Source organism: Martes martes (assembly GCF_963455335.1).
Source record: "Martes martes genome assembly, chromosome: 16".
Taxonomy (NCBI): domain Eukaryota; kingdom Metazoa; phylum Chordata; class Mammalia; order Carnivora; family Mustelidae; genus Martes; species Martes martes.
Genome location: NC_137904.1, coordinates 48,139,962 through 48,155,108, shown reverse-complemented (window position 1 = coordinate 48,155,108; position 15,147 = coordinate 48,139,962). Strand labels below are relative to the sequence as shown.

The window sequence follows — 15,147 nt, the reverse complement described above, 5'->3', positions numbered from 1 at the left end:
GTTGATATAAGTATAATTTAGTGAAAGTTTGTTATTGCTTTTATGATGAATGAAACCAAAGCTAAGGTGGAAAACTTGTTACTGTGATCCATGTTTTGAAAAACATGCAGGTAGAATTTATTTAGTACTGAACTATATCACCGAACCAGGGATTATGGGGCATTTACATGATGTGAACATATGCCATTACCCACATGGACATAATACCAAGATAGATGATTATATAAGCCAAAGGTTTTGCAAAAACAGCTCATGAATTTATTTTCAGGTGTCACTTTTATTCCACATTACTTTCAGAGAGTTAAACTCATTTATCCTTTGGCAAAGGGGGAAACTAAATTCATAAATGACTAGTAGAATTATCTATGTGTAAGGAGCAGTTGCTGAAAGCGAGTTTACTTACCACTGAGTATCCTCAGCTGTAGAGTGACAGGTATGAATTGTTAGGTCTCAAAGGAAAGTTTGATGTGGGTCTTAAAAAAAAATTAATTAAAAGTCAAACCAGAGTTTACTAATTGTTATGGTTAATTTTATGTGTCAGTCTGATTGGGCCTCAGGGTGACCACACATTTGGTTAAACATTATTCTGGGTGTGTTTGTGAGGATATTTCTGGATGAGATTACCATTTGCATTGGTAGACTGAGTAAAGCAATTGCCTCCCTAATATGGGTGGGCCCCATTCAATCAGCGGAAAGCCTGGCTAGAACAAAGGGCTGCTCCTCCTCTGACTAAGGGAATTTCCTACTGCCTCACTGCTTTTATCTGGGCCATCAGTTCTTCCCTGCCTTTATACTCAGGCTGAAACTGCCTCGCTTGGAAGCTCAGTCTCCAGCTTGCAGGCCCTACCATTGGCTCTCTTGTGTCTCCAGCTTGCCAAGTGCAGACATGGGACTTCTCAAGCCCCATAATTGGGTTACCCAATTCCTTATAATTCATCTTTCTGTAGATAGATATAGATCTATATTTAGATCTATGTAGATCTCTCTTTCGATGTGTGTATATTTTCAGATGACCAATAGGGATGGATCTATAGATCCATTTTACTGATTACATTTCTCTGGAAAACCCTCATACACTAATACTAACATATTTATTTCATTGACAGAAGTTTAAAAACAATGCCATCAGATTTCTGCTTCTAGCTATACAGTAGAGTAGGAAACCTGAAAACCTGCCTTCGGTAAATACCTTCAAATGCTGGGTAGAATATAACTAAAATCATTTTAAATGCATACTTTAGTTCTCAAGAAAGAAAAGGAGATCTCCAGAAATGAAAAGAAAACTCTGAAAATTAGAGTGGTAGAGATAAGAGTTGCAGCTTTTTGTTTTGGTCATCTATGAGTTTGGGCTTTAGTACCTGCTAGCTGGCAGAAAATGAGTCCTTGAGCCCACTTCAGATGTGGACTAGGAACTGGAACCTTCAAAGGGGTTGTGTCCTCAGTGAAAAGAATGGACTCGAAATTGCTCACTAGCACAAAGAAATAACAAAGACATTTAACCATCTGTCTGAGTTCTTCAGTGGGATCTAAAGAATCTTTCATGGGAATTCTGAACTGTGGTTTCTTACCTCATGCTTAGGATTTGAAAACACACATACACACACACACACACACACCTCACCACTACCACCAACATCACCACCCCCACCCCCACCCCTGACTTATGTGGTCTTGGGCCCCCATGCTGAGAAATTGATTTAAAGATGAATCCTGAACTAATAATAGCATGGGGTTGATAGATATTAACAAACCTCTGGGGAGGAGGAGAATGGAGGCTCAGAAAAAAAGATCCTGGTGTGTAAGGTCACCATCCCTTTGGAGATATTAGCCATTTCTGGAGGGAGCTGCTAAACCGCTGTGCAGCCCTTTTGACAGGCCAGTGGGAACAATGGGCCAGAGGTTAAAAATGAACGGCTCACAAAGAAAGGACACCTGATGAACATGTCTCAGTTTGAGCTGGGACCCTGGAAGGCTGCACAATAGAAGCAGGGGTTAACCCGAAGTAGACATGCTCTCACAGAGGCCAGCTTTGAATTGCATCTCATTTCTCTAAAATTAAATTGAAGGCTCCTAAATCACTGGTGCCCCTCGGCATCCAGCAGAATTTAGATCTTTCCTGGAGGAAGGTAATATCATGCAAGGCCACAGATTATTAGTTTACAGATGAGATGCCTGGTTATAATCGAAAGCAGTCAGGTACACAAACACATAGACAACTGGAAGAAAGAGAAACAAAAGGTGATAGAAATTGGGCCTCCAGATATCGGAATTCTCAGATACAGGCTTTTAAAGTAACTTCACTTACCACGTTCCAAGGGAAACAAGATTGAGGATTTTGGCCAAGCAGTGATTTGTTTAAAAAAAAAAAAAAATCAAATGGAAATTCTGGGAATGAGAAATTCAGCAACTGAAATTAACTCAAATAGATGGGTATAAATAGCAGATTAGACGTAGCTGAAGAGGGGATTGGTGCACTGAAAGTTGTTAGACAAAAATAACCAGAGAAAGGATGAAAGCAATGAAAAGTGTCAGAAAATACCAACACAAATGATAGAAACCGGAAATCAGTTGAATGTTTTTTCTAAGAATTTGAGAGAGAAGAATGGTTAACTTAGAACTTTGTATCCAGTAAATGGAGAAATCGTCATGTAATATACAATGAAGTATTACACGGTAATAAATAAACAGAATATGGTCATATGTAGTTGTGAGTCTCACAAATAAATATTGAGCAAAAGAAACCAGGCAAGAAAGAATACATTCTGTATGATTCCATTTACATAAGGTTCAACTAAAATATAATATTTAATGATATAGGCCTAGGTGGTAAACTATAAAGAAGAGTGAGAAGTAATTTCCATAAAAAATCAGTTTGGGGTTGCATATGGGAAATAATGGGGAGGGATACTGAGGAAGAGTTGTGAGGACATTCGCTCTCAATGCTGGCGCTGTTCTATTTCTTGTTACATTATGTGGATATTCATTTTGTGACAGTTCCTTGAAACATGCATTCGTATTTTGTGAACTTTCTCTGTATACCATAGTTCACCATGAAAAAGTTTGAAAGAGGTAAACTTAATAAGCAGTGCAGGGGACAACAATAATAGTCATCAATACAGGCTTATTTCTTTTTTTAAAGTTAGAACCAAAGTATGGAACAAAACATATGGGAAGTGGATTAAGTCTGTGTAAGATCTTTGTATTATTTGGGAAGAAGATAGTACTGTTAATAACATCAAGCTTTAAGTTAGATGGGTATGTGAAGATTATGTATAACTTTCACCCTTTTCCAAAGCGTGAGGAGGACCTGGGAGAGGAATAACAAAAACTCAAATTCTTTAGAAGGCATGACTCAAAGAAAATGTGAAGATATTGAAAATGTAACTTCAAAAAAAATTTCATTTACATCAACAGTCAAAATGATAAGTACTAGAACTAAGTCTTAACAGGAAAATTAAAGGAGAAAATTATAAACGTTTTTGAGAATCTTTTTTCAAGAGCTAATAAATGATAAGTGATGTTTATGTGTGGGAATCTGACAATATCATAAAATAACATCTTCCCATATTAATGTATAAATTTATGCCTTTCCAATCAAGTCTGATGGGAATTTTTTGGAATTTGACAACTTGATTTTTTTTTTTTTTTGGATACATGAAGAGCCATGAAAATTTTTGAAAATTATGAAGAACTTATTTCATATCATACTGGAAAGCTGTAGTAATTGAGACAGTTATATATTCTTGCATAAATAGACCAAGGAAACAGAATAGAACACAGGAAGTACTTGTTATATGAAAAGTGACAGTACAAATGAAAGGGGAAAGAATATTCCATGAATCAGGATGAGATCATCGGCTTTCTGTTTAAATTAAGGTAAAATACAGTCCTTATCATATCATACAGAACTGCAAAATGGATTTGCAAAAAATAAACAAAACTTACCAGAGGAAACATTTTTAGAAGAAATCTAGGGAAAAAGCTTTAAGAATTGAGGCTAGAGAAGAATTTCTTTAAAAAAAAAAAAAAAGAAGAAAGGTATTTATTTATTTATGTATTGCCTCCCAGGCACCCCAAGAAGAATTTCTTTATTAAGATTTGGAAATCGGGGTGCCTGGGTGGCTCAGTGGGTTGGGCCTCTGCCTTCAGCTCAGGTCGTGGTCTCGAGGTCCTGGAATCCAGCCCCGCGTCAGGCTCCCTGCTCGGTGGGGAGCCTGCTTCCTCCTTTCTCTCTTTCTCTGCCTGCCTCTCTGCCTACTTGTGATCTCTGTCTGTCAAATAAATAAAAATAAGGGGCGCCTGGGTGGCTCAGTGGGTTAAAGCCTCTGCCTTCCGCTCGGGTCATGATCCCAGGGTCCTGGGATTAAGCCCCGCATGGGGCTCTCTGCTGGGCGGGGAGCCTGCTTTCTCCTCTCTCTCTCTGCCTGTCTCTTTGCCTACTTGTGATATCTCTCTCTCTCTGTCAAATAAATAAATAAAATCTTTAAAAAAATAAATAAATAAATAAATAAATAAATAAAAATCTTTAAAAAAATAAAAAAGATTTGGAAATCAGGGGCGCCTGGGTGGCTCAGTGGGTTAAAGCCTCTGCCTTCGGCTCAGATCATAGTCTCAGGGTCCTGGGATCGAGCCCCACATCGGTCTCTGCTCCCTGCTCTGCAGGGAGCCTGCTTCCTCTTCTCTCTCTGCCTGCTTCTCTGCCTACTTGTGATCTCTGTCTGTCAAATAAATAAATAAAATCTTAAAAAAAAAAAGATTTGGAAATCAAATCCATAAAAGAAAAAATGTTAATTGGGTTACATTAATATAATATGAAGAAAATTCCCTCTGACAAATTACACTGAATAGAGATGTATCAGACTGGAGAGGATATTTGCAGTGTATAGAATCCACAAAGAACTGGTGTTTTATAAATTATCTGGAATAACTCCTTTATAAAAAGTATGAAAAAGACAAATACCACAATTTAAAAAATAAAGCCAACTCACAGGGACACCTGGGTGGCTCAGTCAGTTGAGCGTCTGGCTCGGTTTTGGCTCCGGTAATGATCTCAGGTCTCCGGCCTTGGCTACATTGGTTCTCGAAGGCAAGGGTCCTGGTGGGTTGGTACAAGTGCAGTAATTCACAAGCCCAGTAACTCTTCAGACAGTCCCAGAACCAATTCAGTTTTACCGTTCATCCCTAATACTACAATATTTTCTGTTTCAAAAATCTTTTAAACACTCAGTGTACCAAGAAAAATCCTCACCACCATTTACTATCTAGGTTGAAAGAACTCCTTTTTAAAAACTTTAAGTTATTTTACAAATAATTTACAAATGTAAGAATAAAAGGGAGTGAAAGACTATTATATATTTAATAAGAACTTAAATATAGCAAACTAAATTTTTATTCCATATTTTCTTGGACTTGAAGATATGGACATAGCTATCTATATCTACATAGATATCTATATATCTATCTCCATCCAAATGGTCAGGGGCCTCTGAAGGTAACTAATGGTTTGTCAGTTATCATGCATGAACTTCTACATACTGATTCTAAGTTTTATGTTTTTTTTTTTTTTTTTAAGATTTTATTTTTTAGGGCGCCTGGGTGGCTCAGTTGGTTAAGCGACTGCCTTCGGCTCAGGTCATGATCCCAGAGTCCTGGGATCGAGTCCCGCATCAGGCTCCCTGCTTCATGGGGAGTCTGCTTCGCCCTCTGACCTTCTCCCCTCTCATGCTCTCTCTCCCTGTCTCTCTCTCAAATAAATAAATAAAATCTTTAAAAAAAAAAAAAAAAAAAAAAAAAGATTTTATTTTTTATTTGTCAGAAACACAGAGAGAGAGAGCGCGCGCACAAGCAGGGAATGCTGCAGGCAGAGAGAAGCAGGCCTCTTGCTCAGCAAGGACTCTGTCCCAGGACCCTGGGATCATGATCTGACCTGAAGGCAGACGCTTAACTGACTGAGCCACCAAGATGTCCCTGATTCTAAGTTTTAAATACACCTCTAATGGAGTCTAGCTTGTCATTATTTCTGGTTCTTTTTGTACTTGCATTGTCAAGACATAATACTTGAAGAATTTTTTTTTAAATCATTATTTTCTTAAAGAGAGGATGGCCATCAGATACTCCATAATTGCAAAACATTTTCACTTTTAGATTTGTTTACACCCTTTAGAATGGTCACATTTTTAAATATCTATATCACCTGTTTCTTATCATCATCTCTCTCTATAGTACCTGCCTTCAGCATCCTTCTACTTAGAAACCATATCAAGGAAATTTTGATGTGTAGATGAAATAAAAGATGAAAGAATACTGTCATGTGTCCTTTTTTTTTTTTTAAGATTTTATTTATTTATTTGACAGACAGAGATCACAAGTATGCAGAGAGGCAGGCAGTGAGAGAGGGGGAATTAGGCTCCCTGCTGAGCAGAGAGCCGGATGTGGGGCTTGGTCCCAGGACCCTGGGATCATGACCTGAGCCGAAGGCAGAGGCTTTAACCCACTGAGCCACCAAGGCGCCCCTACTGTCATGTGTCCTTAACAGAAAAATGAGATGGTCTAGTTTATTGTCACAGAATCTTGCACAATGAAGATTTTTGTTGAATAAGTAACTAGATGAAAATGCCCTTTTTTGGTCCTTAGAAATATATTATTCACTCATTCTTTATTTTTAACTTGAGAGAGAAAGCGTGTGCGTAGGGGTGAGATAGGGGTGGAGGGAGAGGGAAAGAAAAACTCAAGCGGACTCCCCACTGAGCTCAGAACCCAGTGCAAGGCTCACTCTCCCCCTGAGATTAGACCTGAACTGAAACCAAGAGTCAGTGCTCAACCAGCTGTGCCACCCAGGCACCCCTCACTCATTCTTGAGCTTGAGAAAATTTATGCAGGATAACATCATCTGAAGACACATAGTCTGATATTTTACTGTTAATCATCAATTTCACCATCTTCATCAGAGTCTCAAGTGCTGCTGTATCACTCCGCATTAGTCTTTGGATTAGATATAACAAGTGTGAATTATTTTGCCTTACTGGTTTTCTTTTTTTGCCGTTATGGCCAGAGAGGAGGGAAATCTGAATTCTCTACTGTGTTCAGTTAAAGCTAAGACCAGGGAACAAAGATGGTGGATGGTGTCTCCAGACTTCTTTTATACCTTCTTGAAAGATGTTGTAATTTTTTGGACAACGCAGTAAGAAAACTGAAGGGTGATGTCATAGTGGTCGTATTGCATTATCCCTCTGAGCAATTCCATCATTCTTTCATTTTTCTTATCATCTTCATCTCTTTTAGGATAATTAGGAATCACTGATGAGTAATAATGATGTCATTTCTAGAATGTTGGAAGAGCATAATATATCTTAGATTTATAAAAAGTTTTAGTGGACTCACATGGTGTTTGCAAGATAGAATGAGTTTTATTCTACTTATTCTATTTTTTAAAATATATTTTCCATTTTCTTCTGTGGAAGACTTCTAATTTAAAAAGTCATGAAGGGGTGCCTAGGTGGCTCAGTGGGTTAAAGCCTCTGCCTTCGGCTCGGGTCATGATCCCAAGGTCCTAGGATCGAGCCCCGCATCAGGTTCTCTACTCTGCAGGGAGCCTGCTTCCTCCTCTCTCTCTGCCTGCTTCTCTGCCTACTTGTGATCTCTGTCAAGTAAATAAATAAAATCTTAAAAAAAAAAAAAGCCATGAAATGTCAGTATTTACAAATAGTTAAAATTGTTCCAACAAAAAAAACTTAAAAACTGAACTTTTGTCTAAGGGACCCTGATGGTATATTGAGGATTAAACACTAGGTGCAGGTGCGTCAAAATGTCCCTTCTTTAAAGAGACATTTTTAAAAAATCTGTTGTGATAGTTTCCACATGGCCACATAGGTGTTTTTGGTACTGGTTTTAAACTTGTGGACAGTTTAATTAAGACACTGTTAATGGTACAACTGAGTTGACAAAGAATTTCTAGGTAGATGTTAATCTAGCCAGCCTTTTCAGTTACACCTTTTCTCAATTCTTACAACCAGGAATGGCTTGGTATTCTCAGCTAATGACCCCATGGAGGGTAGATGTGTGTTACATAATAGAGGAAAGCATCACCTCTGTGATTCTGGACAGTCCAGGCTGAGAGATGAACACTGGCATATAGGTCAAACTAGTTAAATATAGAACAGCTGTTATCCTAGGCAGTTGCCAGGGGCTTGACAGCATCGGCTCTGTTTCTGTGGGGGAAGACATTGCAGAGGGTAGGGACAGAGCTAGAGGCCGGTGAATTAAAGAGGATTGCATTGTGGAAATTTAAACTCTTGGGTAAAGGTTTATTGATGAGTCAGCTATATTAATCTGTGAACATTAATCTTAACATCTTCCCTAAATGACTTCTAATTTATTGCAAGAACTTACCTTTATTTAAGTAACACACCTGTAAAAATTGGTGTGGTTGTACTGACTAGGTTGGGGGAAGGCACCTGATGACAGGTCACAAGATTGGTAAGGTTCTGAAAAGGTCAGAATGGTACTGAATTATGTTTAAGACAGAATGTTCCTGTGGGCCTACGGTGTTCCTATTGTCTTTGGCTTCCCACCCACACAGATGATTTTTAAGGTCAGACTGAGAAGGAAGTCATGATTCCAGTGGCAACATAAGGCACATTGAACAGCAAAATTCATACATTTTAGCAGCTTTTTGTTTCATGCTAAATTGGCAGACAGCCTTGAATAAAAGTGTCTTATAAGATAATGTAGACTCTCAGGTGCCTGCATAGCTCAGTCGGGTAAGCATCTGCCTTCAGCTCAGGTCATGATCTCGAGCTTTTGGGATCAAGCCCCACATCCTGCTCCCTGCTGGTCAGGAGTCTGCTTCTGCCCCTTCACCTGCTCATGAGCTAGCGCTCGCTCTCTCTCTCTCAAATAAATAAATAAAATCTTTTTTTAAAAAAGCTATACATATGTTAAAACTCACAAAACTGCTTACCAGAAAAGTCAGCTTTACTTCATAATGAATTTTTTAAAGTAGAAAAATATCTTATAATACTTACATTCTGTTGTTCATATTCTCTGCAAGATAATAGTTATGTGTTCATCAAGGTTTCCGAAATGTAACTAGGTTTTTTTTCCCTGAACACTACTTCCAGATTGTTCTCCTTCCACCAGTTTTAAAAACTAAACTAAAATCTGAAGAAAATTAATTTTCTCAATATAGTCATATTTATTGAACAGATATCTGATGATAAATGGTAGCTTGGTTTCTTAAAAAAAATTTCAACACCAAAAGCTATCATCTTTCCAGCTGTAGAAAAGACCGAGAATAAGGAATTGGAACTATACCCTTAGCTTTGCCAAACACTTCTGTATGGTAGGGTGTTAATTCTTAGAAATTTTGTGACTGAAAAACTGAGATTCTACATAATTTTTTTAAAAGATTTTATTTATTAATTTGAGATGGAGAATGAACAGCAGGGAGGAGGGGCATAGGGAGAGAAAGAAGCCGGCTCCCTGCTGAGCAGGAAGCCTGACATGGGGCTCAATCCCAGGACCCAGAGATCATGATCTGAGCCAAAGGCAGATGCTGAACCAACTCAGCCACCCAGGCGTTCCGTAAAGTAGTCAGAATTGTTATGACAAAGAGTAATGTCACAATACTATAACAAAAAATAATGATAATGTTATGTCAAAGATTAAGAGCAAGCTTGCCCAACCTATTGCTCTATAATAGAATAGGCTTGTAATGATATAAAAATATAAAGCCCAATAGAAATGACATCTCATTGATGAAAAGATGATTTAGTCTACAGTGTTAGATCAGTTAGTTAATTGTTTGAATAAGAATCACTTGGATTCTTTCTTCACATGTACCATATACAAAAATGAAACTGATAGACTGAAAAATTATATGTAAAGTAAAAATTTGAGAAAGAAAATATAGGTGACCATAAGGATCTGTAAAGAGGGAGGATTTTAAGGGTGAAAGTAATTTTACAAACCATAAAATTAAAAATGGGTAATTTTGGCTACTACATAATAAAAAAAAAGTAAAAGTCCTTCTGTATTAAAAAATGTGCCATAGGGGCGCCTGGGTGGCTCAGTGGGTTGAAGCCTCTGCCTTCAGCTCAGGTCATGATCCCAGGGTCTTGGGATCGAGCCCCGCATCGGGCTCTCTGCTCAGCGGGGAGCCTGCTTCCTCCTCTCTCTCTGCCTGCCTCTCTGCCTACTTGTGATCTCTGTCTGTCAAATAAATAAATAAAATCTTTAAAAAAAAAAAAATGTGCCATAAATAAAAGATAAGTGGCAAACTGGGATAAAATATTTATAACAAATAATACCCTTAATATATAAAGAATTTTTCTATGAATCAAAAAGAAACACTACTAAATCCCAACAGAAAAATGTACAAAGGATATGTACAAATAATTAATGAAAGAAAGATTACAAATGATAAAAACATGATTTTAAAAAGTGCCATCCTCTTTAGTAATCAGACAAATGCCAGTTAAAAACAATTGAAAAACGCCATTGTTCAGTCATCAAGTTCGGAATTACTTTTTAGATTTTTCTAATATTCATTACTTGTGAGGATATTCCAAGAGAGGCACTGTCATATTCCCTGGTGGGATTATAAAGTGGTAAAATCTTTCTGGAAAAGTATTTGAAAACCTATTTCAAGGGCCTTAAGATACTCAACACCTTTTAAAGTAGCAATTTGCATTCAGGAAGTAATCAGGTTTATTGTCAAGGAGTTAAGTACAAAAATGTTTATTATGGGGTGCCTGGCTGGCTCAGTCAATAGAAAATGTGACTCTTGATCTCTGGGTCATGAGTTTGAGCCCCATGTTTGGTGTAGAGATTACTTAAAAATAAAATCTTAAAACGATGTTTATTGTAGCAACACATATCATAGTAAAAATTTAGAAATTATTAAATATCTGAAAGAAAGGAATTAATGTGAAGTTAGGGGAGTTCTCTGTGCTGCCAGTCATACAGTGAAATATTATGGAGCCATTAAAAATTACATAGTTGTATCTATAGCCATGTGAAAGGGCTGAAGATAATATCGGTACTGAAAAAAGGGATACAAACTACCTACACAGCACCTAATTAATAATATGAGTTACTTGTAGCTGATTGAATGTTGGATGATTGTGATTTCTTTACACTTTTTAGTATTTTTCTACATTTTTATAATGATCATGTATTTTGCAAATAGAAACAAAAATAACAATTTTAAACAGTTTTCAAAGAATAGTTAATGTTCAGGAGAATAAAGATGCAGTGAGTTCCCAATTTTTTAATTAAGGTAAATTTAAAATATAGAAATAAATCCACAGAATGTTAACAGCATTTATCTTTAGGTATTATATAGTATATATCATAGGTGTGATATGACAAAACTTATTTTTATTTTTATTTTTTTTAAGATTTTATTTATTTATTTGACAGAGAGAGATCACAAGTAGGCAGAGAGGCAGGCAGAGAGAGAGGGGAAGGGAAGCAGGCCCCCTGCCGAGCAGAGAGCCTGATGCGGGGCTCGATCCCAGAACCCTGGGATCATGACCTGAGCCGAAGGCAGAGGCTTTAACCCACTGAGCCACCCAGGCACCCCGACAAAACTTATTTTTAACTTACTTCCATTTGTTTTACAACTTTTGCTCAGTTAACATCTAATGCTTTTATAATGAAGTAAAAAAGCCCCAACTCTTGGGAAAAAAAAAAACAACATTCTATCCTTACCAAAGTTTTCATGAATACCAACCATATCTAATCCTGAATCTCATTATGCCCATCGTTTATATTATCCATATAAGTTATATTCATTTTCACCTGTTTTGTTAATCCCTGATTTTTTGTTTGTTTAAAAAAAAGAAAGAGATTTATGGAGTACACGTCCTTCTTTGGTTCCTGTAATAAGAGACTTAAGTACTTGAATATAAATTGTTAGAGGGTCCATGTTAACCTAATGAATTATCAGCATTTGAAAGTATTTGAATCTATTAGAAGTTTATAATATACAAACTGTTTTCTTGGAATGATGCCTCTGTCTTCAGTAAACTCAAATAAATCACTATGCGGAAGAAATAGCACCCCCTTGACTGCTCTTTCTACAAACTATGTCTCTATTCTCACTTTATTGTTAGGAAGAAGTCCTTTGTTTTCATGTGAATCTTGTGAATCATGTGAATCATGTTCACCATGTTCACCTCCTCCTGTCATCTGCCCACTTCCCAGTTGACCTCCAGATAGAGTCACTGCTTTGTTATATAATATGACAAACGTTAAGCCTGCTGCAACCGGGACAGTGTTCTCACCAAAACTCAGGGAAAATGGGGAGGGAGTTGCCATTCGCTGACTTAAGACAGGCACCTGATAATTATGAGTTCTCCTTTCCAATAGTGAGATAAGAAATGCATGTCAATGAACAGATTGTTATTTGATGGACTGTTCAATTCATTAGTATATAATGTGTATTTTTGTTTAATGGTTATTAAATATGAGGTTCTGGAATGCCTTTTCAGATTGTAGAGTTCTGAGAATGCACTTCCAACACCTTTGGCAGGGTAGAAGCCATGAGTATACCTGCTGTATTTATTAGTCAAAATGGAGCAAAAGCCATCTGTGACGGCTTTTTTGACTAGTGCGTTTAGTGATACATTCAAATTATGACCTTTACTCTAATTCCTTCCCTCACTAGCTTGGTGCGAACAGCGGTTTGCACATCATCATCTTTGATGAAATTGATGCCATCTGCAAGCAGAGAGGGAGCATGGCTGGCAGCACAGGAGTTCACGACACTGTCGTCAACCAGTTGCTGTCCAAAATTGATGGGGTAGAGCAGCTGAACAACATCTTAGTCATTGGTATGTTTGCTTTAAAAAAAAAAAATGATTTCAAAAACATTAGACATACAGGTTCTGAATTAAGGTCTGTGTAGGTGATGGTTAATACTGTGTTGCCCGTGTTTCCAAATTAGAATCAGGTGATACTGAAGTATCTTAAGTGCCTATTTTAATGTCTGGCCTTAATAGGACAAATAAAAGATGGGGGTCAGTGACTCATATAGGTGGATGCTCATAGCTCAAAGATGAAAAAGGCAGCACAGTGTAATGCAGTGGTTTTCACACTGCGTCCTGTAGGCCTCCAGGGGCCCTCAGAGGTGCCTCACGGTCTGTGAGTGAGCTTCAGATCATGTCTCCCAATTATAACTTCTTCTTTTAACTGTTTCATGTATTGAGGTTCTCCCAAGATGACTTTAAAAAACAAGACAAAACTTCTGATATTTATGGAGATTGAAAACCATTGGCCTACAGAAAAGGAGAGGGCAAATCATGTTCACATTGTCCCTCCTCACTTTGACAGGTTACTTAGCCTCTCTGAACCTCTGAACTCCCTGAACCTTGAAGTTGTCATTACATTTATATTCCATTGGCAGGATAGTGAAATACTAAAGCGGAGTCTTCAGGTATTTCCATTAGAACAGATCAAGAACAAATGGTATTTTTATTTGAGAATAATTGGTTTTCCATTTGACCTTTATAAAATATCTTAGCTTGTCTGAGAAATTACTATTCTTACATATCCTGAAGGGACATTTTATCTTACTTTTGAACTTTTGTTTTGTTTTGAAATCTGTGCTCAGGAATGACCAACAGACCAGACCTGATAGATGAGGCTCTCCTTCGACCTGGAAGACTGGAAGTTAAAATGGAGATAGGTAGGCAGAGTGCTGTGACCTAACGTTGGTTAGAAAAGTTGTGTATCACGAGGAGCACAGTGTTTACATGCTTAAATACCTATAAGAAAAGCATTAGGATTGTAATAACTTCTATTTTATTTTCAATTGTACCAGGCTTACCAGATGAGAAAGGTCGACTACAGATCCTTCACATCCATACCGCAAGGATGAGAGGGCATCAGTTACTCTCTGCCGACGTAGACATTAAAGAACTGGCTGTGGAGACCAAGAATTTCAGCGGTGCTGAACTGGAGGGGCTGGTGCGGGCCGCACAGTCCACCGCTATGAACCGACACATCAAGGTCAGGAACGTCCACTAGCGCGTTAGGGATCTGCAGCTCTCTCAGTGCTCAGTGTCATTGTCAGTGTTCTTTCTCTTGCCTTTCAAACCTGCCAAGGGCTGTGGTAGTGCTGACTTTTGACAGAGAAGAGACATGATAAAAGGAATAAGAATTGTCCGCTGCCCAAGTTCAGAGTGGCAGGAAGCAGAGGGTGGCGGCCTCTGCCCCAGGGTAACCATGAACACTTCTGCTTCGGGTTGCCACCATCGGATACAAACATGTGACGATGAAGAGTTGGAAGAGTTTGATTTTTAATCTTTGTACTGTGTTGAGTTGTAACATGTCATAGGAAGTTGGGTTTTTCTGCAGTGCTCGAATTATGGGGGCTGCTTCCGTTCAGCCCATACACTGAAATACCTGTTTTCTGAGTATTAAACTGGAGACACAAAGATGATGAACCACGACCTCTGCCCTCGAGGAATTGCGAGTCAGGCGGATAGACATGTTTCTAAATGAGTACAATAATGTTATTGATACCATGATAGGAAGACATACCAGGATACTTCTATGTTGAGAAAGTGCTTTTGAGTCTTTACCATCCGTTCTCTTCAGGGATAGATGGATGCCTCCCAGATGTATGTCTTCATCTCTTGAAAGCTGCTTTCTCCCACTTTCAGATTTACACAAAATACATCTACCTCGATGTTTTATCAGGTCTCAAATTTAATATTCCAAAACCAAATTCACTGTCTTTTTTTTTTTCTATTGCTTTCCTTCCTGTTCCTGTTTTCCTGTTTATCCCAATTTCCCAGGCATAAAACTTGAGGAATATCTTTAATTCCTGCCACTCTACTGTGTCCTACATCAAGTCGCTTGTCAAATTTTGTCACTTCTATCTTGGCAGTGTCCTTCAGTTTGTACCCACCTTCTGTTTGATTAGCTTTCCTGTTTCATACTGTTCTACCCTACAGAACGTTTCAGAACAAAGTACAGACTTCTTAGCCCGATCCTTAAGGTCCTCTAGATCTGACCCTAAACAGGCCTTTCCATAGGTGTTCCCAGTTATTCTTCATACTTTAGCCAAACTGAAATCCTCATTGGTGGTCAGACATTAATTTATTTTTTCACTTCTCTGCTTTGGCAGAAGTCTTTACC

At 38.0% G+C, this 15,147-nt stretch overlaps 1 protein-coding gene across 1 annotated transcript in view; it reads left to right on the top strand.

Moving 5' to 3' along the window:
• The window catches only part of NSF (N-ethylmaleimide sensitive factor, vesicle fusing ATPase), a gene marked incomplete at its 5' end in the record, with an annotated part of 149,338 nt that overhangs the window by 77,047 nt on the left and 57,144 nt on the right, over positions 1 to 15,147 (top strand). The window contains 3 exon segments of the mRNA XM_080826861.1: positions 12,671 to 12,836; positions 13,616 to 13,690; positions 13,826 to 14,013. Of these exon segments, the coding sequence (XP_080682987.1) occupies positions 12,671 to 12,836; positions 13,616 to 13,690; positions 13,826 to 14,013 (429 nt within the window).